We start from the raw sequence: 21663 nt of genomic DNA, 5'->3' as shown, positions 1-21663 counted from the left end.
CAGCTATTTTTTATTATCTTGGCTGAAGAACAAATATTGACCAGGTGATTGGAGAGAACTCCTCTGGTGGAATAGTAGCATGGATTGGGACAGACAAGAACTCAGTTTAACATCCCAAAGACGACACCCCCGCCAATACTAACTATCAGCCAGGATTTTGTGCTCAAGTCTCTGGAGTGCGACTTGAACCCAGGGTCTTCTAGCTCAGAGGCAAGTGTGTTACCCATTGAGCCGTGGTTGACTGGGGAGTCTCAATTGACTAATCTAATGAACTAATTCCACTATGAGACTTTGGTTTCTAATCAATACTTTAAAGCATGGTCAAAAATAGATCCCAGCATTGCGTGAGAGGCTTGTGTGGCCTATCAGAATATTCAACCAACATTTGGCCATATTTTAGTGATGTAAGTGGGCATCAGTCCTGGTAAAATGAGCCACTGGGCTGGGAACGTGGCGGCCTTTAACTTGACATTTGCCAACTTGACCACAACCCTTATTTCTGGACCAGTGACAGTGGGTGTAGAACCAGGACCAGTATGCCAACGAGTGCGTTCAACAGTGCGTGCACTCCACCATGTGAAGAATGCTCCATCTGTAGACTTCCAGAGATGCACCAGTGTGTACTTCTAACATGGGGAAGTGGATTTTCAGCTTCACTGCACTCGTGGTTTTTACAGTACATCAGCCCCTTTACTCAGTGACCAGCTGTAACACCTCATAGATCTGCAAACCTCTTATTGAGTCATGTCATTCCCTGTTGTGTTGTTTTGAGATAGAAAGGCTAAGGGTGAGGCCCACAGAACAGGACAGCCGCAAGGTTCAAAGGAATAGAGGGGAAGAGAAGGCAAATCAGCCAGAATCAAATCTGGGCTTTTAGAGCCTGTCGGGGGTGACAGTGGTATAGTGGTAATGTCACTGGACTAGTAATCCAGAGGCTAATGCTCTGGGAACATGGGTTCAAATCCCAATAAAGCAGCTGGTGCAGTTTAAATTCAATTAGTAAAAAATCTGGAATTTGAAAGCTAGTCTCAGTAATGGTGACCATGAAACTATCACTGATTATTGTAAAAGCCCATCTGGTTCACTAATAGGAAATCTGCCACCCTTACCTGGACTGGCCTGCATGTGATGCCAGACCACAACTGCCCTCTGACATGACCTAGCAAGCCACAATTTAAGGGCAATTAGGGATGGGCAATGACTACATCCCATGAAAGAATTAAAAAAAAATTGTACAACAGCAGGTGTGGGGGATCAGGTTCAGGCTGAACTGCTGTTCATTGTGGCTTTGCAGATTAGGTAAAAGAAAATCCAAAAAGTTTCAGCAGGGTTTGCCTGACAAATCTGTTAGAATTCTTTGAGGAGGTAATGAGTAGGTTAGACAAAGGAGAGCCAATGGATGTTATCTACTTGGACTTCCAGAAGGCCTTTGACAAGGTGCTGCACAGGAGGCTGCTCAGTAAGATAAGAGCCCATGGTGTTAGAGGCAAGGTACTAGCATGGATAGAAGATTGGTTGTCTGGCAGGAGGCAGAGAGTGGGGGATAAGGGGGTCCTTCTCAGGATGGCGGCCGGTGACTAGTGGAGTTCCGCAGGGGTCAATGTTGGGACCACAACTTTTCACTTTATACATTAATGATCTAGATGAAGGAACTGAGGGCATCCTGGCTAAGTTTGCAGATGATACAAAGATAGGTGGAGGGACAGGTAGTATTGAGGAGGCGGGGAGGCTGCAGAAGGATTTGGACAGGTTAGGAGAATGGGCAAAGAAGTGGCAGATGGAATACAACGTGGGGTCATGCACTTTGGTAGGATAAATAGAGGCATAGACTATTTTCTAAATGGGAGAGAATTCAGAAATCTGGAGTGCAAAGGGACTTGGGAGTCCTAGTCCAGGATCTTCTTAAGGTTAACTTGCAGGTTGAGTCGGTAGTTAGGAAGGCAAATGCAATGTTGGCATTTATTTCGAGAGGACTAGAATATAAAAGCAGGGATGTGCTGCTGAGGCTTTATGAGGCTCTGGTCAGACCATATTTAGAATATTGTGAGCAATTTTGGGCCCCATATCTCAGGAAGGATGTGCTGGCCCTGGAGAGGGTCCAGAGGAGGTTCACGAGAACGATCCCAGGAATGAAAGGCTTAACATATGAGGAACATTTGAGGACTCTGGGTCTATACTCGATGGAGTTTAGAAGGATGAGGGGGGATCTGATTGAAACTTACAGAATACTGAAAGGCCTGGATAGAGTGGACGTGGGGAAGATGTTTCCATCAGTAGGAGAGACTAGGACCCAAGGGCACAGCCTCAGAGTAAAGGGAAGACCTTTTAGAACAGAAATGAGGAGAAACTTCTTTAGCCAGAGAGTGGTGAATCTATGGAATTCATTGCCACAGAGGGCTGTGGAGGCCAGGTCATTGAGTGTATTTAAGACCGAGATAGATAGGTTCTTGATTGGTAAGGGGATCAAAGGTTACGGGGAGAATGGGGTTGAGAAACTTATCAGCCATGATTGAATGGCGGAGCAGACTCAATGGGCCGCATGGCCTAATTTCTGCTCCTATGTCTTATGGTCTTATGGAAAGGGTGTCAGGGAGTATTCATTTAACCTTTGACCCCCTCTAAGCTGGCAAAGTGCTATGAAGAGAGCACCCTGGCTACATGTTCCCTGGAGTTCGGTTCCTCAGGGGAACGAGGGTTACTTACACGTCACAGACTTCCTTCAGGACAGTTGATAGAGGCTTTTTCTGTGGGAATCAAAAAGGAAAGATAAATTTGGTTAGTCCATTAAGGAACAGCAGTGAAAGAAGTATGTCGCGCAAAAGGCATTGGGCCTCACAGGAAGGCTTGTCACAGCTCAGCCTAATCCTGTTCCCCACCCAACATCCAAGCGCCCAAGCTCAGCCACTCAGACAAACCTAGAGCTCACTCCCTCCCTTCCCCCACTGCACCTAGTAGACTCCCACCAGAGAGCTGAGCTGAGCTGAAACCCCAGCCTTGAATGAATCCAGTCATAAAAACCTGCTCCTTCACTGGGATGAATTCAGTGATGGTGGCACAAGCCAAAATCTCAAGTGATTAAGATCACTCCAGTCTGGCAGGACCTCAATTTTAAAATTCTCATCCCCATTTTCAATTTTTTCCATGGCCCCTTGCAACCCCCCACCCCCGTCACCCCTTCTGATTTCTCTAAACTCCTCCAGCCCTACAACCCTTCAAGACCTTGGAACTCCTCCAATTCTGGCCTCTTGAACATCCTCCGAACTTCCATTGCTGCACCATTGCTGGCCAGGCTTTCAACTGCCTAGGCCTCAAGTTCTGGAATTCTCTCCCTAAACCTCTTCATCTCTTTACTGCTCTCCTCCTTCACAGCACTCCTTAAAATCTTTGACCAAGCGCCAGTGGGGCTTGATATCACACTTTGTTTGACAACACTCCTGTGAAGCACCTTAGGATGTCCTACTATGTTAAAGGTGCCATATAATTCAAGAAATGCTGTCAGGGCCTAAGTTGCATCTGGGCCAACAAAACCACATAGAATCAAAGTACACTGCAAGAAGGGAAGAAGAAATCAAATCACAATTTTGTCAAGACTAAGTAGAAGGCCTTTTCGCAAAGTGGTGTGTGTGAGTGTGTGTGTGTAGCCCCCTTTTAACTTGCGAGTGGTTTAATTTAAAAATACTCCAGCAGACAAGCTTTAGTCTTAAACAAGATAAAGGTTAGTTTATTACAAAACTACCGCTGGAAGTTACTTAAGGAAAAGTGATAAAGTTATTAACTAAAATACAGATTAAAATGCAGATGAGATTTCAAATCTGTCTCTGTGGGATATTGTTGCTAGAATTCCTTTTTTCTGAAGTGAAGGGGTTGGAACTTGAGGTTCTGTTTAGCAGCTGTGATGACTTCTGTAGTCGAATGCTTGGAGGGGTGCCTTTTTCAAGTGGACTCAGTCAGCGGGTTTTTGGGAAAAAGAGGAGATTTCCTATTCCTCACTAATTCTGCAGTTACGACACTTGTAAATTGCCTGGACTCTTTTGGCAGAGCAGCAGTTTATTTCTTAATACCTTCCTCTTTGTCCTACCTTGGCCAGGAACCCTCTCTGATGTTGTCTCTTAGAACTCTCCCTGGGGTTCTGCACCCTGCCACTCAAGATGGGCAGCTATATTAATTTTGATGAAGCATTGTTCCACCAGGCAAAGAAGTTATCTACACAGAGGCCCTTTGAAGTCTCTTCCTGTCTCCTGTTCCTTCAGAAGTAAAAGGGTTTTCACATCTTTTAGAAAATTCAATGGACGCCGCTGGAGGAGTGTTTGCATTTTACTGATTCTTCATAGCCAGCTCTAGCGCTAAGTGTTTGACCTGGTTTGAATAACACCGAAAGGTGCCAGGTTGTCTGTCCATATGTCCATTTTGAAAAAGGCTTTTAAACTCAATGTAAAGGCTTGAAAACAGAAATGTACCTTGAAAACAGATGTCCTTAAAATATGTAATATCACAGAACTTTGCGACAACTTCTACAAATCAAAAGAACCTTCCTGACTGGTGTTTGGGAATCCTGGAAAAATCCCACACGTTTCATCGAAACCAATAGGTATTTTGCAGGTTGGAATGTGTATGATGCAGACCAGGAATCAGTATGTTTGGAGATAGCTGTGTACAACATTGCCAAATCAGTAATCCATAGACTTTATGAAGTGCTTGAACCAGTTTTGAGAAGCACAATGTCTGGCTTTGTGTGCTTCTTTAAGCAGCTCTAAGCAACAATAGACTTTGCATCCTCAGATTCTCATTCTGGACTTGATTCATAGAATCATATAGCACAGGAGGCCATTCAGCCCGTCACGCCTGTACCAGCTCTTTGAAAGAACTATCCAATTAGTCCCATTTCCCTGCTCTTTCTCCATAGCCCCGATTCTGAAACATTCCAACACAATGCTGCCTAATTCGCTTCAAGGTCCTCACCTCTGGCTATCCCCAATTCTGGTGGTCCACGACCCAGGTAACTTGAGGGAAAGTGAAAGAGTTCAGTGGGATTTCCCTGGTGCAGGTGAAGGACTGAGACTGTCTGCCTGCTATGGATGGGTTGCTTCTTACCTGGTCAAGGTCGATCAGTTGGGGATAGGCCCCAGGCATCTGCACTGCAATCTTCACAATATCTTTGGGTGGAGGCATAGTGGTTCAGTCTGTCGAGGCCGTGGGGCAGGCTCACCTCACCAGACTGGGAACCTGCACAATACAAGAATAAACAAGGATACATTCTGTGGAAAATTCAAATGATTCATTTTAGAGGAAGGTTAAATGTTCCTTCCTTTCCTTCACCTGACCTCCCCCAACTTTCATTCATTCCAACTTAATTACTGGGAGCTTTTCAGGTCCAGATTTAGACTGAAATACAGGGGGGAAAGACCACAGAACTGTATAGGCCGAAGTGGTTGTCAAGGAGACAGGCACACTAGACTTTTCACATATCGGGGAAGAAAATAATTGGAGAAGGAAATAAAGAAAAACATAGCACGTCTGTTCGATTCAATATTTATTTTGGTTGGCTAAAAAAATTCTGTAAAGAAATAGTTCACTCTTGTTCCCCACACTTTCTTTGGGTCACATCCAAGCTCACTCTATTTTCAGGTTCAGCTAGCCAGAGGTGTACAAAGTGACCATGGGCTGGAATATTCTACATGGAATGTTCTGCCCAGTCATCAATGTCCTTCTGCAAAGACATGGACCAAGGTAGGGAACTCAGTGCCGGGCGCTGCCGACTCAAAAGTAGCTTCTGACATTTTGCGATGCCATCTTAAGATGAATGTTAATCAACCAGAGGGAAAGAAATATGTAACTCAAAGGTAACTGGGTTTGAGAGCCACTCAGCTCACTGTTCTACTTAAACGGACTCCTGTTGAACCACTTTACACATTTTTAAGGGGCGTCATCTATAATTTAATGAACACCATGCATTTTGCAGCCGACGATGTGCTTCTGAAGTCTGGGCACTGTTTTAATGTAGAAATGCAGCAGCCAATTTGCGCACAGCAAGCTCCCACAATGTGCCCATGACCAGATAATCTGTTTTAGTGATACTAGTTGAGGGATAAATATTTGCCAGGACAACAAACTTCCCTGCTCTTATTTGAATAGTGTCTTAGAATCTTTTATGCCCACCTCAGAAGGTGAATAGGGCCTCCATTTAATGTCTCATCCCAAAGGTGGCACTTTTGACCATGCAGCACTCTCTCAGTGCTGCACTGGAGTTATCAACCTAGATTTTGTACTCAAATTTCTGAAGTGGGATGCGTGCACGGCCTTCTGACTCAGGCGGGAGTGCAACACACTGAGCCATGGCTGACACCATGAGGAATTCAGCTAACTACATAGGATATATGGAACAGAAACAGGCCATTCAGCCCAATCAGTGCTTTCTGGCATTTATGCTCCACTCAAGTTTCCTTTCATCTTTCCTCATCTAAATCTACCATTGTAATCCTCTATTCCCTTCTCTCTCATATGCTTCTCCAGCTTCCTCTTAAATACATCTATACTATCCATTTCAATCATATATTATTATATATTCAACCATATATACTATTCGTGCAAACTTAAGAGTGCACCAGCAGATAAAGCCAGAGATTGCAAAAATGATAAAGAGAGATAATTAAAGGCCCTGTGTCTGAATGCACACAGCACCCATAAGAAAATGGATGAATTGTTAGCACAGATGGAAGTTAACATGTATGACCTGATAGCCATTTAAGAGACATGGTTGCAAGGTGAGCAAGACTGGGACCTGAATATACTCCATCAAAATCTTTCATAATTTTAAAGGCCTCCATTGGGTCAACCCTCAGCCTTCTTATTTCAACAGTAAAGAGAGGTGGAGTTTCCTGATATGTATGTGCACACATTTCTGGGGTCATCCTATTTGCACCCTCTCCAGTGCCTCTATGTCCTTTTAATATTGTGTTCAGAACTGTACCAAGGTTTGATAGAGGTTTACCAAAACTTCCTTAATTTTTAATTTTATCCTCCTAGAAATAAGGCCTAGTACTTGGTTTGCTTTTTGTAATGGCCTTGTTACCCTTTGGTGCAACTTTTCATTGCTGATCTATTTGTACTCCGAAATCTCTTTCTATCCTGCCTAGACTTGCACCTTCCAAGTCATAAGTGACCTCTGGCAGTGTTTGTTATCTTCTTCAGCAGCCATTGCCAATTTCCAGAATTGAATTTGAAGTTAAGGAACATTGGGCTTGTTCCCTCGGGAAAAGTTGGGATGATATGAGCCACTTTGAAGTTTTCAGATTCAGAGAGAGAGAGATACAGCACAGAAGGAAGCCATTCAACCCATGGCTGGCTCTAAGAAAGAGTTATCCAATCAATTCCAGTTACCTGCTCTTTCCCTATAGCCCTCCAATGCTTTCCCTTCAAGTATTTATCGAATTCCCTTTAGAGGATTACCGTTCAAACTGCTTTCACCAGCCATTCTGGCAGTGCGTTCCAGCTCACATTTCGCTGTGTAAAAACACTGTAGCAATCTGATGTGTGATATACCTTTAAGCCAAATGTTGTTAATGTAAGATCATATGATCCTGATATCCAATAGCAGATTAGTGCGGGCTACCTCTTTAGTCAGTAGTCTTGTGTTAGGGTCTGAGGAGTAAAGACAGAGTTTTGAGTTGTAAGCACACAAGTGTAGCTGCTGAGTTCCTTTTGTAAAAAAACAGAATGTGTGTCTCTAAGAACGGTCTACGGACCTTCTCTGTCCTGGTATCAAATCAGTCACCTCGAAACAAGCATGTAACCCGGATCCTCAAGCCCCAACAAACTAGGGCACTGGATCCAACAAACTGGTGAAGAGAGTAAAACACAAAAGGATGAGATAAAAAGCAAGAAAGAACGAAGGTAATCAGAAGAACTGAAATCGGGCTGCACCTCGCACGGTAATTGTAAGTAAAGAAAAATTTCCTCTCTGATGGTCGAAGCAACCCCCTCAGAGCATGCCGCAATTTGGAAGAATTGAACCTTTCGATCCAACCTCGGACGACTGGTCTCATTATGTTGAACACCTCGTGTTCTTCTTCCAGGCGAATGATATTTCGGGGGAGGAGAAGAAACGCATGATCCTCTTATCCACGTGCGGGAGTGAGACATATGGATTAATTCAAAATTTGTTGGCACCCAGTGCCCCAGATTCAAAAAGTTTTGATGACTTAGTGAACCTCGTAAAGAATCACCACCAGCCAAAGCCTTCGGTGATGATGCAATGGTTCAAATTTAACTGAAGGAATGGAGCCGTGGGGGAGACAGATTCTTGTTATGTGGCAAGTCTGAAACAATTAACAGAATATTGCGAGTTTGGTACATCTATCAATGATATGCTTAGAGATTGTTTGGTGTACGGTATAAATGAAGAGATTACTGTCTGAAACAAATTCAGATTTTCAGAAGGCATTGGTAGTCGCTCTGGCAATGGAAGGTGCAGTGCGGGACTCGACAGCCATACAGGGAGTGCAGAATGGCGCCGTCCCCCACGTTGGGCAGGGACCCTCAGCCAAAAAGAACCCGAAAGTGCAAGGCTTTGTTCAGAAGTGGGAAGCAGCCACCGCTAGCAAAGAAATCAAAAGAGATAACTTAGCAGCGAAAACATGACATAATGGTAACAGAGGTGGAAGCAGACAACCCTGTAATGAATCACAGTTTAAAAAGATTCAATGTTTTTTCTGTCATTGAAATGGACACCTCATGACAGATTGTAAAGATAGAATTAGGCAGACTTACAGACAAAAGCAAAAACCCAATGTGATTAACAGTGTCGAAAAGCCTGAAGCAATAGATTCAGATATTTATTCGTTGTATAATTTAAAGGTAGGAAGAACAGAGCCTATCTATGTAACCATGAGAGTGAATGAGAGACCTATCAGAATGGAGGGGGATAAAAGCAAAATACTGCGGATGCTGGAAATCTGAAACAAAAATAGCTGGAAATACTGGAGCAGCCACTCTCTCTCCTACGTTAAATGTCCTGTCACGACTGTGACAGTCATGTCCAATTTTCTGACTTCCCTGACTTCTTTCCACCTTGTCCCCCTAGTTTGGCATAATTAAACTCAATCTCAATCGGAGAGCGCTTCATTAACAATTCTGCACATGTGACACCTGGTGTCGTATGAGGGTTGGTTCTACAATGCGCAGAATGGAATGCAATACTCCAGCTGAGGCATAAACAGTGTTTTATAAAGTTTTAGAGTGCAAAAGCAATGAAGTTATACTATGCTGGTCTTGCTAAAGCTATGTGACCCATATGCCTTTACAACAGCCTTCAACTTGTCCTGTCACTAAAGAAGCTACATAAATGCAAGTGGTTGATGAATGTTCCTGCTGTGTTTCAATGAACAGAGCTCTAGTGGTGTGACCAGCTCCCAGCACAGTTTCAGCCTGATTCCCTCTTTCTCACACTTGACTGATCAAACAAAACAGATCACAGCTCCCTTTGCTGTGATGATTGCTCTTAACAGAGTCCCTCTGCAAAGTTTCACACATCACTTCCTCTTGCCTTCCCCAGACCTTCTCCAGTTGTGATACAGGCTGTTGAAATTTGCCCATTCTTTACTGCTCTTACGCAATTGTCCATCTCATTTTTAAAATTCTTTCATGGGATGTGGGCGTCGCCAGCAATTGTTGCCCACCCCTAATTGCCCTTGAACTGACTGGCTAGCTCGGCCATTTCAGAGGGCAGTTAAGAGTTAACCACATTGCTGTGGGTGTGGAGTCACATTTAGGCCAGACCAGGTAAGGACAGCAGATTTCCTTCCCTAAAGGACATTAGTGGACTAGATGGGTGTTTACAACAATCGATGATAGTTTTGCACAGTCACCAGCACTGAGACTAGCTTTCAATTCCAGATTTTAAAAAAATTAATTGAAATTAAATTTCACCAGCTGCAATGGTGGGGTTTGAACCCATGTCCCCAGAGACTCAGCCTGGGCCTCTGGATTACTAGACCAATTATCTCAGCCTCCAACAACTCTAAAACCTCTGATGCTGCTAACCCGTCTAATCCTGACTGGCTAATCTCTGTTTTATTAAAAAGCTTGCATTGAATGCCACTACCAGTGCATAATCTTCACTTCCCGCTGCCAGAGTGTTTGGTCACACACTTTTGAGATTTGCTACCGTAAATTCCTGTGTTAACATTCAATGTGAATGTCACGATACTGGAGAAAGCCTTGTCCACTGAAACGAGGTCTCTCTTTCAACGAGGGCCGCCATCTTGTACAATAGCAGCAGCTGGGATGGGAAAAATGACTGTCATTCAGCAAGGGGGGGGTCCAGCCACGCCCATGGGTGCCAAGGGGCATATGTCTCATTTCACTGGATGTACCAGTCACCGGTGCCAGCTGCAGATCAGGGCCTCTCTGGGTAGGAGACCAGGTCCTCAGAGAACAGTGATTTTTTTTCCCCCTTTTTAGCTTTTTGCTTGAACCCTTTTCACAGGGGGACATGGCGGGAGCTGAGGGAAGGGCAGACAGAGAAACCCCATTCCTCCCTCCACCCTGCAACAGGTGCAGGATCTTCTGACTGCCCTTGGCAAGCTGGTGCCCATAGTGACCCAGGCAGCCCCGATCAATGTTGGCAGCCACTCACTGACCCCACAAAGTCCAGGAGAGATGACAGCCGGGCGGGTCTCTCAGGTCAGGATCTCGGCCCATGGATTTTCAGGGCCTAGACTCCTTCCTCCGACACAAAGCACAAAGGCCTCAACCTCGACCAGCTGAGCTGCTTCTGGGCAGCTCTGTGCTACAAATAAACTTCAACATTAACACAACAGAGCTCCACACGTTGCAGAGGAACACAGATAGCTATGGTGCTGAAGACTTGTGCTCTAGAACTAGCCACGCTTGGCCAAGCTGCACTGGTACAGTTACAGTGCTGGCATCTACCCAGCCAATACAGAAAATTGCCCAGCCAAGCAGCAATCTACTCTCGATCATCAGAAAAATGATGGAAGGTGTCATCAACAGTGCTGTCAAGCAACAGTTACACAGCAATAACCTGCTCACGATGCTCAGTTTGGGTTCCGCCAGGGCCACTCAGCTCCTGACCTTATTATAGCCTTGGTCCAAATATAGGCAAAAGAGCTGAATTCCAGAGGTGAGGCGTGAGTGATTGGCCTTGACATCAAGATAGCATATGACCAAATGTGGCATCAAGGAGCTCTGGCAAAATGAAGTCAATGGGAATCAGGGGCAAAACTCTCTGTTGGTTGGTGTCATATCTACTGCAAAGGAAGATGGTTCTGGTTGCTGGAGGTCAATCATCTCAGTGGGCATTGGGCTGGCTCGCTGCATCCACTGCGGCAGGACTCACTGTGCCCTGACCTGAAAATCCCGGCCTGTGATTTCGTTCACAAGCCCTTTGCACCACCATCGGCAGCCATGACCTCAGCTACCTCGACTCCACATTGTGACTCCCTCCCTAAATTACTCCACATCTCTTAAGAGCATACATAAAAGCAACCTCTTCGACCAGGCTCTTGGCCAGCCTGTTTAATATCCGCCTTCAATGACTTGATGTCCATTTATATTGATTTTGCCTCTGTGAAGAGCCTGAGATATTTAAAGATGCAACATAAATACACATTGTTGGCAAGGGCAGGGAACATGTTTGACTCCAAATGAGTGAAATCCAGCTTTTTGCTTATTTGGGGATGAAAGAGCCCGTTGGCCAATGTACTGAGGAGGCAGCTGGACAGGATCTTTGCCAGCAGTAACGGGCGGAGACAAATCAGGAATGTGAGGGAAGCTCTGCGACCAGACATGTCTCATCATATTCTGACAGGTCACTGCTGTATCCGCACACACAAGTTAGCCAATTAACACTTCCATTGCTGAAGGACGCTCACTGCAATGCAAGAAATAGCGATAGGACAACAAGCAGTAAGAGGGAAATACAGGATTGCACACAAAGAGGTAAAGAAGATAAGTTATCAGGCAATGTTGGAGGAACAAAGAGAGAGGGAGAGAGAAAGCAAGAGATTAAGTGAGAGAGAGAGAAAAAGACAGGAAAAAGAGAACAAGGGAGAGTGTGATAAGCAGAGAGAGGTGGGGAAAGAGGAGGAGAGAGATTGAGAGCAGGAGAGAAGGGGGTGGAGAGTGAGAGAAAGGGGGGAGGGGGAGAGAGAGAGAGAGAAGGGGGAGAGAGAGGGGGGGAGAAATAGAGGGGGGAGAGGGAGGGGGTGAGGAAGATGGGGGGGAGAGAGAGGGGAGAGAAGAGAGAGAGAGGTGGGAGGGAGAGAGAGAGGGAGGGGAGAGAGAGAGAGGGAGAGGGGGAGAGAGAGAGAGGGAGATGGGGCAAGAGAGGAGCAGGGAGAGAAGGAGCAGGAGAAGAGGGTTAGGAGAAAAAAGACTGGAAAAAAGAGAACAAGGGACAGTGTGATAGAAAGAGAGGTGGGGAAAGAGGAGGAGAGAGATCAAGACCAAGAGAGAAGGGGGTGGAGAGGGAGGAGAGAGAAAGAGAAGGGGGAGAGAGAGAGAGAGGGGGAAGAGAGAGAGAGAGGGGGAAGAGAGAGAGAGAGGGGGAAGAGAGAGAGAGGGGGGGAAGAGAGAGAGAGGGGGGGAGAGAGAGAGAGGGGGGAAGTGAGAGAGAGGGGGGAAGTGAGAGAGAGGGGGGAAGTGAGAGAGAGGGGGGAAGTGAGAGAGAGGGGGGAAGTGAGAGAGAGAGGGGGAAGAGAGAGAGAGGGGGGAAGCGAGAGAGAGAGGGGGGAAGCGAGAGAGAGGGGGGAAGAGAGAGAGAGGGGGGAAGTGAGAGAGAGGGGGGAAGTGAGAGAGAGGGGGGAAGTGAGAGAGAGGGGGGAAGAGAGAGAGGAGGGGCGAGAGAGGAGCAGGGGGCGAGAGAGGAGCAGGGGGCGAGAGAGGAGCAGGGGGCGAGAGAGGAGCAGGGGGCGAGAGAGGAGCAGGGGGCGAGAGAGGAGCAGGGAGTAAGGGAGCAGAAGAAGAGAGTTAGGAGAGATTTGGGGAAGTGAGGGGCGGGGTGGGGGGGAGAGAAGGGGAGAGATCTTCACACTGTTGAAGAATGGAAGATTAAAAAGTATTGAAGAAGTAAACCCAGAATTTTAGTTTGAAGAAGATCTTCAATTCATCTCAGTAAATAATTCCATTTGAAACAAACAACAGGAGGAATTTCTGGAATAACTTGCTGGATGCAGTAAGAGAGTATTGAGTATTGGGACCATTCACAGACAGCTGGCTGGTCGAGGAAATTTCTGAAATAGAAACAGAAATGCTGGGAAAACTCAGCAAGTTTGGCAGCATCTGTGGAGAGAGAAAGAGAGTTAACGTTTTGAGTCCATATGAGCCTTCGACAGGCCTGTAAGAACAAGCTGCCCCTTCTCAATTCTCCACTGCTGTAACTGATAATTGCTCTCTCTCATGCACATACACACTCGCTCTCTCACTCTCACAAACGCGCGTGCACTCCCACACATTGGGTTCTCCTGGGCTAGCAATCAGAAAATCCCACTAAATTAACCAGTCTTGAGACCTGTTGTGATCTGTAAAAAAAAAAGGAAACATAGGCACAAAATTCCAGCCACTTCCTGCATGGATTGCCCAGGCATCCCACACTGGCAAGGCTGCCCGCAAGGCTGTCCACTGTGCATCAGAAGCCTCTGAACTGGTGCTGGAGTGACGTCACTCAGCCCTACCTGCTGCTTTGAGACTCTATTTGTGGGCTTGGACCAGGCAGATCCATGCAATGTATTCACTTGTAGAGTAAAGGGTTAATGTTATGCTAATCGGACAATGATGAGGTAAGCATGACATCGGGGGTCAGGTGACCAAGAGGCTCCAAGAGAGCAAGATCCAAAACAATCTGTGTCCAGAGAACAATGTACTTCACATGAGGTCTTGAATGTAAAATGTGTAAATATTAATTTTTTCTTAAAACTATTTATTAACTATCTCTAAGTCACTCACAGTAAAAGAAACATCATCCAGCCAGAAGACAACGTAACTAAAGGGCAACAAGTCAAACCATTTGCCACTCACCAAAGAACGTGTTCACCAGCGAGAGGGGTCCAGCACCAGCTCTATGTCTTTTACTGCATCCTCACAGGGTGGGCGGGAAGAGGGGTGGCAGAGGATTTGGTGAACTACCCACACAAAGGCTGCAACGGGTATGGAGGCAGCAGTTGCAGGGTTTCTGGGCCTGCAGCTTGACAGGGGGATGAAGTAGAGGCTCTGGAGAGGGCAACTTGTGCCCTGTCACTCACTACGTGTAGATCCCAACTCTATAATAGTGCCCGAGGTACATGCAGTGTCTGAGCTGGTGGCAGCAAGTGCCGGATCAAATGGTAGGGGTCTCTTTATCAGAGCCGTTGCTCTCTCTCTCTCTCTTCCTCCTGGGTGAGTTGTGGCTGGACAGGCAGTGGTTCCTGGGTGTCTCAAACAAGGAACTCAGAAAGGGGAAGGCTGGTGTGAGGGGACTGTTTGAGATGGGAAGCAAGAGGTTCATGGTCACACCATCAGCAGCTGACTCCTCATGCCCGATACAGGATGAGGGTGAGCTGGGAGTTGAGAAGGGGCAAGAGGCAGGAAGATGCTGTCATTCTCAATGTTCTCAGTAATTCTGGATGTCGTGGGCTCTGTCACAGTTGGTCCCATGATGCTAGGAACCATCTCCTCTATGGGACGAAGGAGATGCAGACGTTCTTGTCCCGATCAGTTCTGCTCTGCTCCCTTCTTTTGTGTGCCAACTTGTCCTGCCATGAAGAGGGCAGAATGCCAGTGCTAGTGTTGCACTGTGTTTGGATGATGTGCCTGCCATAGCTGAATAGCTGGAGGTATGTGGAAGCAGCAGGAGCTGGTTGTGAGGCTGGCATCCCTGGTAGGTGCGTGAGGGTGGAGTATCTTGATGGTAAGCCTGAGTCCCAAGTGCCAGGGTGCGTTACTAGGTGAGTGGAAACATGGCTTCTCTCCTCCTGTCCACCTCCACCACAAAGCTGCCAGCCCTGCATCCATGAATCTGGGAGCTCCTTTTCTTCCCAGGTACTCCAGTTTGTTGTTTAGAATTGCAGCACATGTTCAGCAGCAGCCTCCTGTGATTCAGTGCAGCTGCCCTATAAAAGGGACAGACAGCCTTTAAGAGGAGCAGGCCATTTGCACCACGTGCTCCCCCCGAATGCTGCTCAGCCCTCGCTGCCAAAAATCAGCATGGAGCAATTTCTAGCCCCCAAAGCAAGAGAGATGGGTTAACTCCCAAAGAACTAAAGAAAGTCTTGCATTTGTATAGCGCCTATCACCCCCCTAGGATGCTGCAAAACACTTTTCAGCCCAAGACGTACTTCTTGAAGCCACTGTTGTAGTATAGGAAACACAGCAGCCAATTTGGATTCAGCAAACTCCCACAAACAGCAATGAAATAAATGAGCAGGTTATCCGTATTAGTGATGATAAATATTGGCTGCAACACTGAGGAAAACTCCCCTGCTCTTCTTCGAAGTAGTGCCAGGGGGTCTTGCGCATCCATCTGAGGGGCCACGGTTTAACTTCTCATCTGAGAGACGGCACCTCTGACAGTGCAGCACTCCCTCAGTAGCACACTGGAGTTTCAACCAAGATTTTATTAAGTACTTGGAGTGAAGTTTCTGAACCCACAGCCCTCTGACTCAGAGGGAGCAGATGATTCAAATGGAAGGTTAACATGTTGACAGGCTTGGGCTTTTCAAGCGGTTTAACTGATGACAAATTGCCTGATGCAGCACTCAGAAAATCATCTACAGCACAGAGCAGGCCATTTAATCCAACTGCTCTTCATGCTCCACATGAACCTCTTCCCACACTAATCACCTCTTCCACACCGCTCTATGTGTCTCTATGCCCTCATCCCTCGTGTATACATCAAGATTTCCCTTAACATCTATACATATAGACTTCCCTGCGAGAGTGATGTAGCACACGTACTCTCCGGTTGGAGCGGCAGGCACGTTTTTATTTCCTAACCCAACTAAGCTAATATGATGGCTGTGCTGACTGGGATCATGTCTTCCCAGCTTAGGGTTGCCAACCCTCCAGGATTGGCCTGGAGTCTCCAAGAATTGAAGATCAATCTCCAGGGCACTTCTATGTGCAAACCTGGAAAAAAAAATCATTGAGGCATTAAGAAAAAGATATATTTTTTGGCATTTTCTTTGAACTTTTCTCTTTGCCAGGCATAAAAAGTGGGAAAGTGGGAGAAAGTGCTGTTTAGCTGATAGTCAAGCATCATCCAATCGGGTTGTGAGTCTTTTTGTTTTCTAATTGTGTAGAAAGGCAGTCTGTCACAAAGATGGATGTGTTGGCCGACTAATGGCTGGAGCGTGGGGGCAAGTCATGTGATGAAACCTCGTGGGATGCATTTAATCAGAGTTGGCAACCCTCTTGCCCCACCCCCCTTTTCCTTCTCCTCCCCCACCTCCAAACATCTATCCCAAATCAAAGCTGAAAACTGGTTTCTAATACAGGCAACCAGCCTTATGTCCGAGTGATCACTGACAGGTCTGCTGGCAAACACTACCCAAGGAATTGGTGTTCCAAATAGCAAACCAGACCAGATGTTTGCTAGCCTCACGCTTTGATGGAGTGGCTCAGGCAGCTCGAAGATGTTGGCTAATAAATTCTTTGGTTAGATGTATTTGTGGGCTCAGCTGGATTGACCAGCTGCCCTTTCCCTGCCTGTCAATGTTATGATGTTTGGGATGCATCCTTGTTCGAGGCTAATGGCTTTAATAATGTTGAGCACAGGTTTCCAACCCTTCTCCAACCCCGATCTCAAACCAAACCCTTTGATGTTCTGGTGTTAGAGGTCATCATTAGATTGGCTCTCAACCACCTCCTTGATCAGCTCCTCCATCTTTGTCTCAGTTACTTGTCCATTCAGTGGACACTGGAACCAACTTTCCACCATGAGCTTGGGCCTATCTCAGCAGGCCCCAACTGGGAGAGGAGAGCGTATTTTTTTTTAATGAAATGAAAGATGATTAAATATTTTCATTAAAAGCAGCTGGGGCAACTAAAGATTCAAGCAGTTCACCCCGACACCACCAAGCCAGGCTGACACTCCGTGCAGTACTGAGCGAGTGCTGCACTGTTGAAGGTGCTGCCTTTAATATAAGACATTAAGTGGAGATCCTGTCTGCCCTCTCAAGGGGGATGTAAAAGATCCCACGGCGCTATCTGATGATGAGCAGGGGAGCTCTCCCCAGTGTCCTGGCCAATATTTATACCTCAATCAACACCATCGAAACACATTACCTGGTTATTTATTTCCAAGCTGTTTGTGAGAGTTTGCTGTGTGCAAATTGGTTGTCACGTTTCCTACATTACAAGTGACAATACATTAAAATGTACTTAATTGGCTTTAGAGCACTTTGGGATGTTCTGCAGTCACAAAAGGTGCTAATTAAATGCAAGTCTTTCTTCCTTTCTGTGAAGTAGGACTGGAACTCCGGCCCCCTCCCACAACTCTTTCTCCGATACATCGATGATTACTTCGGTGCTGCTTCATGCTCTCGTCGGGACCTGGAAAAATTGATTAATTTTGCTTCCAATCTCCATCCCTCCATCATTTTCACATGGTCCATCTCTGACACTTCCGTTCCCTTCCTTGACCTCCCTGTCTCAATTTCTGGTGATAGACTGTCCACCAATATCCATTACAAGCCTACCGACTCCCACAGCTACCTCGACTACAGCTCCTCACACCCCGCTTCCTGTAAGGACTCCATCCCATTCTCTCAGTTCCTTCGCCTCCGTCGCATCTGTTCTGATGATGCTACCTTCAAAAACAGTTCCTCTGACATGTCCTCCTTCTTCCTTAACCGAGGTTTTCCACCCATAGTCGTTGACAGGGCCCTCAAGCGTGTTCGGCCCATCTCCTGCGCATCCGCCCTCACGCCTTCTCCTCCCTCCCAGAAACATGATAGGGTCCCCCTTGTCCTCACTTATCACCCCACCAGCCTCTGCATTCAAAGGATCATCCTCCGCCAACTCCAGCATGATGCCACCACCAAACACATCTTCCCTTCACCCCCCCGGCCGCATTCCGTAGGGATCGTTCCCTCTGGGACACCCTGGTCCACTCCTCCATCACCCCCTACTCCTCAACCCCCACCTATGGCACCTCCCCATGCCCATGCAGAAGATGCAACACCTGCCCCTTCACTTCCTCTCTCCTCACTGTCCAAGGGCCCAAACTCTCCTTTCAAGTGAAGCAGCATTTCACTTGCATTTCCCCTAACTTAGTCTACTGCATTTGTTGCTCCCAATGCGGTCTCCTCTACATTGGAGAGACCAAACGTAAATTGGGCGACCGCTTTGCAGAACACCTGCGGTCTGTCCGCAAGAAAGACCCAAACCTCCCTGTTGCTTGCCATTTTAACACTCCACCCTGCTCTCTTGCCCTCATGTCTGTCCTTGGCTTGCTGCATTGTTCCAGTGAAGCCCAACACAAACTGGAGGAACAGCACCTCATCTTCCGACTAGGCACTTTACAGCCTTCCGGACTGAATATTGAATTCAACAACTTTAGGTCTTGAACTCCCTCCTCCATCCCCACCCCCTTTCCGTTTCTTCCCCCTCCCTTTTGTTTTTTCCAATAATTTATATAGATTTTTCTTTTCCCAGCTATTTCCATTATTTTTAAATCTATACCTTGTACTATGTAATGCCCTGTCAGTCTTTCCACCCCATCCCCACTAGAGCTGTACCTTGAGTGTCCTGCCATCCATTCTTAATTAGCACATTCGTTTAGATAATATCACCACCTTCAACACCTCTTTGTTCCTTTGTCTGTGACATCTTTTGATTATCTGCTCCTATCACTGCTTGCTTGTCCCTACAACCATCCCCACCCCCAACTTCTCTCCCCCCCCCTCTCCCCCCCACCTTAAACCAGCTTATATTTCACCCCTCTCCTAATTTTACTCAGTCCTGTTGAAGGGTCATGAGGACTCGAAACGTCAACTCTTTTCTTCTCCGCCGATGCTGCCAGACCTGCTGAGTTTTTCCAGGGAATTCTGTTTTTGTTAACGCTTTCCAGAGGACAGTTGCAAGGGTGGAACATCCCCATCGGTACCTCAGCCAAATGATCATTCTTTACATGCCAGCACAGGCATACCCACTGACCCTGGGGGAAGGGGTGGAGGGTGTACAGGAAGTTGTGCCCAATCCTCTCTTGAGCCGATGCCAGGACTTAAAGACACCAAATCTTTCCCTTCAGCTGGTAGCTGTTAGATTAGATATTGCTCCATTGAAGTAACCAATAAGGGGAGACACACCACACCCAGTGAGAAAGGTTCCATTCCATCTCCTCTCACGCCACAACAACCCATTGCTTCCAGCTTGGCCATCAGAGTAGCCCTGATCAAAAATCCCCCATGAAAGTGAGTGAAGGTGCTCAATGATGGACAGGGCTCCACGACAGCAGTCACATGACCAGAGTAGCCCAGTGCCGAGGAGACTTAACCTGGTGAGGCAATGTTAGACATTTAAAAAAAAAAATTAAGGAGTGTTTTACAAGCCTTATCTTTGAAGGCAGTAACATCAAGATACCTGAGAGGAAAAGCCTTTGACTTTCCAACCTCTTGTGTCAGACATGGCTCAGAGGTATCACTCTCACCTTGGAGTCTGAAAGTTCTGGGTTCAAGTCTCATTCCAGAAACTTCAGCACAAAATTTAGGCTGAGACTCTAGTGTGTACTGAGGGAGTGCTGCACTGTCAGAAATGATGTCTTTCAAATGGGACATTAAACTGAGGCTGCCGTCGGCTCTCTTAGGTGGATAGAAAGGATCTCATGGCACTATTTCAAATGAAGGACAGGGGAGATCTCCCCATCCCACCCTCATCCGTGTCCAAGATAATAGTTGTCCCTCAACTAACAGAAGTGGATTATCTGGTTATTATTTTATGCTGTTTGTGGGAACTTGCTGTGCACAAATTGGCTGCTGTGGTTCTTATATTACAACAACGATCAAACTTACAAAGCACATTGTCTGTAGAGAGCTTTGGAACATCCTGAGATTGTGGAAGGTGTTATAGAAATGCAAATTCTTTCAAGTTTTGTTTTTTGAAAAGAGCAACTGAGCATTCAGGGCCTCAAATCCTCCTCTTGATAAAACTCGAGAAGAATGTTCTCTTCCTGTCATAATTAACAGCCCACGAACAGCCACATTCCCACAAGTCGGACATTCCAAAGTTGCCAATTCTTACGATTCCAGTAGTAGCTTGGCACCATTCCCTCAGCCAAACATGCATGAAGCATGGGGTTTTGTTAGGAGGAAATTAAAGCAGAGATTTTCTCGAATAAAAAATATAAAATCAGCTGCTGGGGATGGCTCAGTGGAATTGACTGGTGTGGTACAGGGCCACACACAGCTGATTCCTACCCCTTTCCATCCCTTGGGCCTGTTCCACCATTCAATTAGATTATGCCCACTTCCATCACGATTCTGCTTACGATAAGGTACAATCTATTTTATGATTAGTTTTCGATTGCAGTTATCTGTCCTGGGATAGACAGAGAGATCACTGAAAAATGATTGTGGTGGCAGGTACGAACTGTGACTCTGATACAAATAGAACAAGTAATCACAATTCATAATAGTTGTAGACAATCATTAAAGTAAAAATAAAGTAAAAAATAGTAAAAGGATTGCACAATTATGAGCATTTATGTATATACATTAATTACAATACTTTGCAAAATGCAGATCTCTCCAATTTGCAGAGACAAAAATACAAGGTCACTGCACTCTGCGTTTTAAATTAAAGTTTGTAGATCATAGATCGTCAGATTGAGTCCCTCAAATTCCCATTCATTTACAGATTATTTATGTCCTTACAATCTACCCCAAATAGGCAAATACTTTTTTGTGCTCCACAAGTAATTAATCTTTTCTCTATGGCACTATTTAAAGGACTCTCTTTACCATAGTGAGGATCTACAATGTCTCTTAATAACCATGTCTAACAAAGATCTAGCAATCTCAGTTGTAAATTTTTCAGTTCAGCCAACCGCACCAGCTTTTTTTGTGGGGTGGTGGAGGGGGCGGGGGTGGTGAAGAGGTTCCTGATTTCTACTGCAGGGATCCCAGCTTCTAGTTTCTCACTTTGATCTGTGTATGTGCTGCTCATTAAGAGAATTGCAGCTGATATGACACAATTAAGCTCAGTGCTCCTGACCAAAGAGGAAGAAGATCAGTCATAAAATTTCCATGGCTGCACTTTAACCACTCAGAGTTACAAAGTACAAAACCTAAGGTCCTGCTGTAAATGCTGACACGCTCCCCGGAGACCCCTGGTAAACACCAATATGCTCTCCAGAGACCCCCAGTAAATGCCAACACACACCTTGGGGACCAGGGAGTCTGTCAGTATTTACAGGCTGTCCCAGGGGAGTGTGTCAGTATTTACAGGGTGTCCCTGGGGAGTGCGTCAATATTTACAGGGTGTCCCAGGGGTGTGCGTCAGTATTTACAAGGTGTCCCAGGGGAGTGTGTCAGTATTTACAGGGTGTCCCAGGGGAGTGTGTCAGTATTTACAGGGTGTCCCTGGGAGTGTGTCAGTATTTACAGGGTGTCACTGGGGAGTGTGTCAGTATTTACAGGGTGTGCCAGGAGAGTGTGTCAGTATTTACAGGGT

General features: G+C 46.1%; 1 protein-coding gene across 2 annotated transcripts in view; it reads right to left on the bottom strand.

Annotated features, from left to right (window-relative positions):
- The window catches only part of elmo3 (engulfment and cell motility 3), a 118744-nt gene that overhangs the window by 77099 nt on the left and 19982 nt on the right, over positions 1-21663 (bottom strand). For both annotated transcript variants that reach the window (XM_078543980.1, XM_078543979.1), the window contains exons 2-3: positions 5092-5223; positions 2704-2744 (exon numbers count right to left, since the gene is read on the bottom strand). In XM_078543980.1, the coding sequence (XP_078400106.1) occupies positions 2704-2744; positions 5092-5169 (119 nt within the window). In that variant the 5' untranslated portion in view covers positions 5170-5223. The remainder of the gene's footprint in view (positions 1-2703; positions 2745-5091; positions 5224-21663) is intronic.

The sequence above is a fragment of the Cetorhinus maximus genome, chromosome 6 (assembly GCF_964194155.1).
Source record: "Cetorhinus maximus chromosome 6, sCetMax3.hap1.1, whole genome shotgun sequence".
In the NCBI taxonomy this organism is placed as follows: domain Eukaryota; kingdom Metazoa; phylum Chordata; class Chondrichthyes; order Lamniformes; family Cetorhinidae; genus Cetorhinus; species Cetorhinus maximus.
This window is presented reverse-complemented; position numbering and strand designations above follow the sequence as displayed.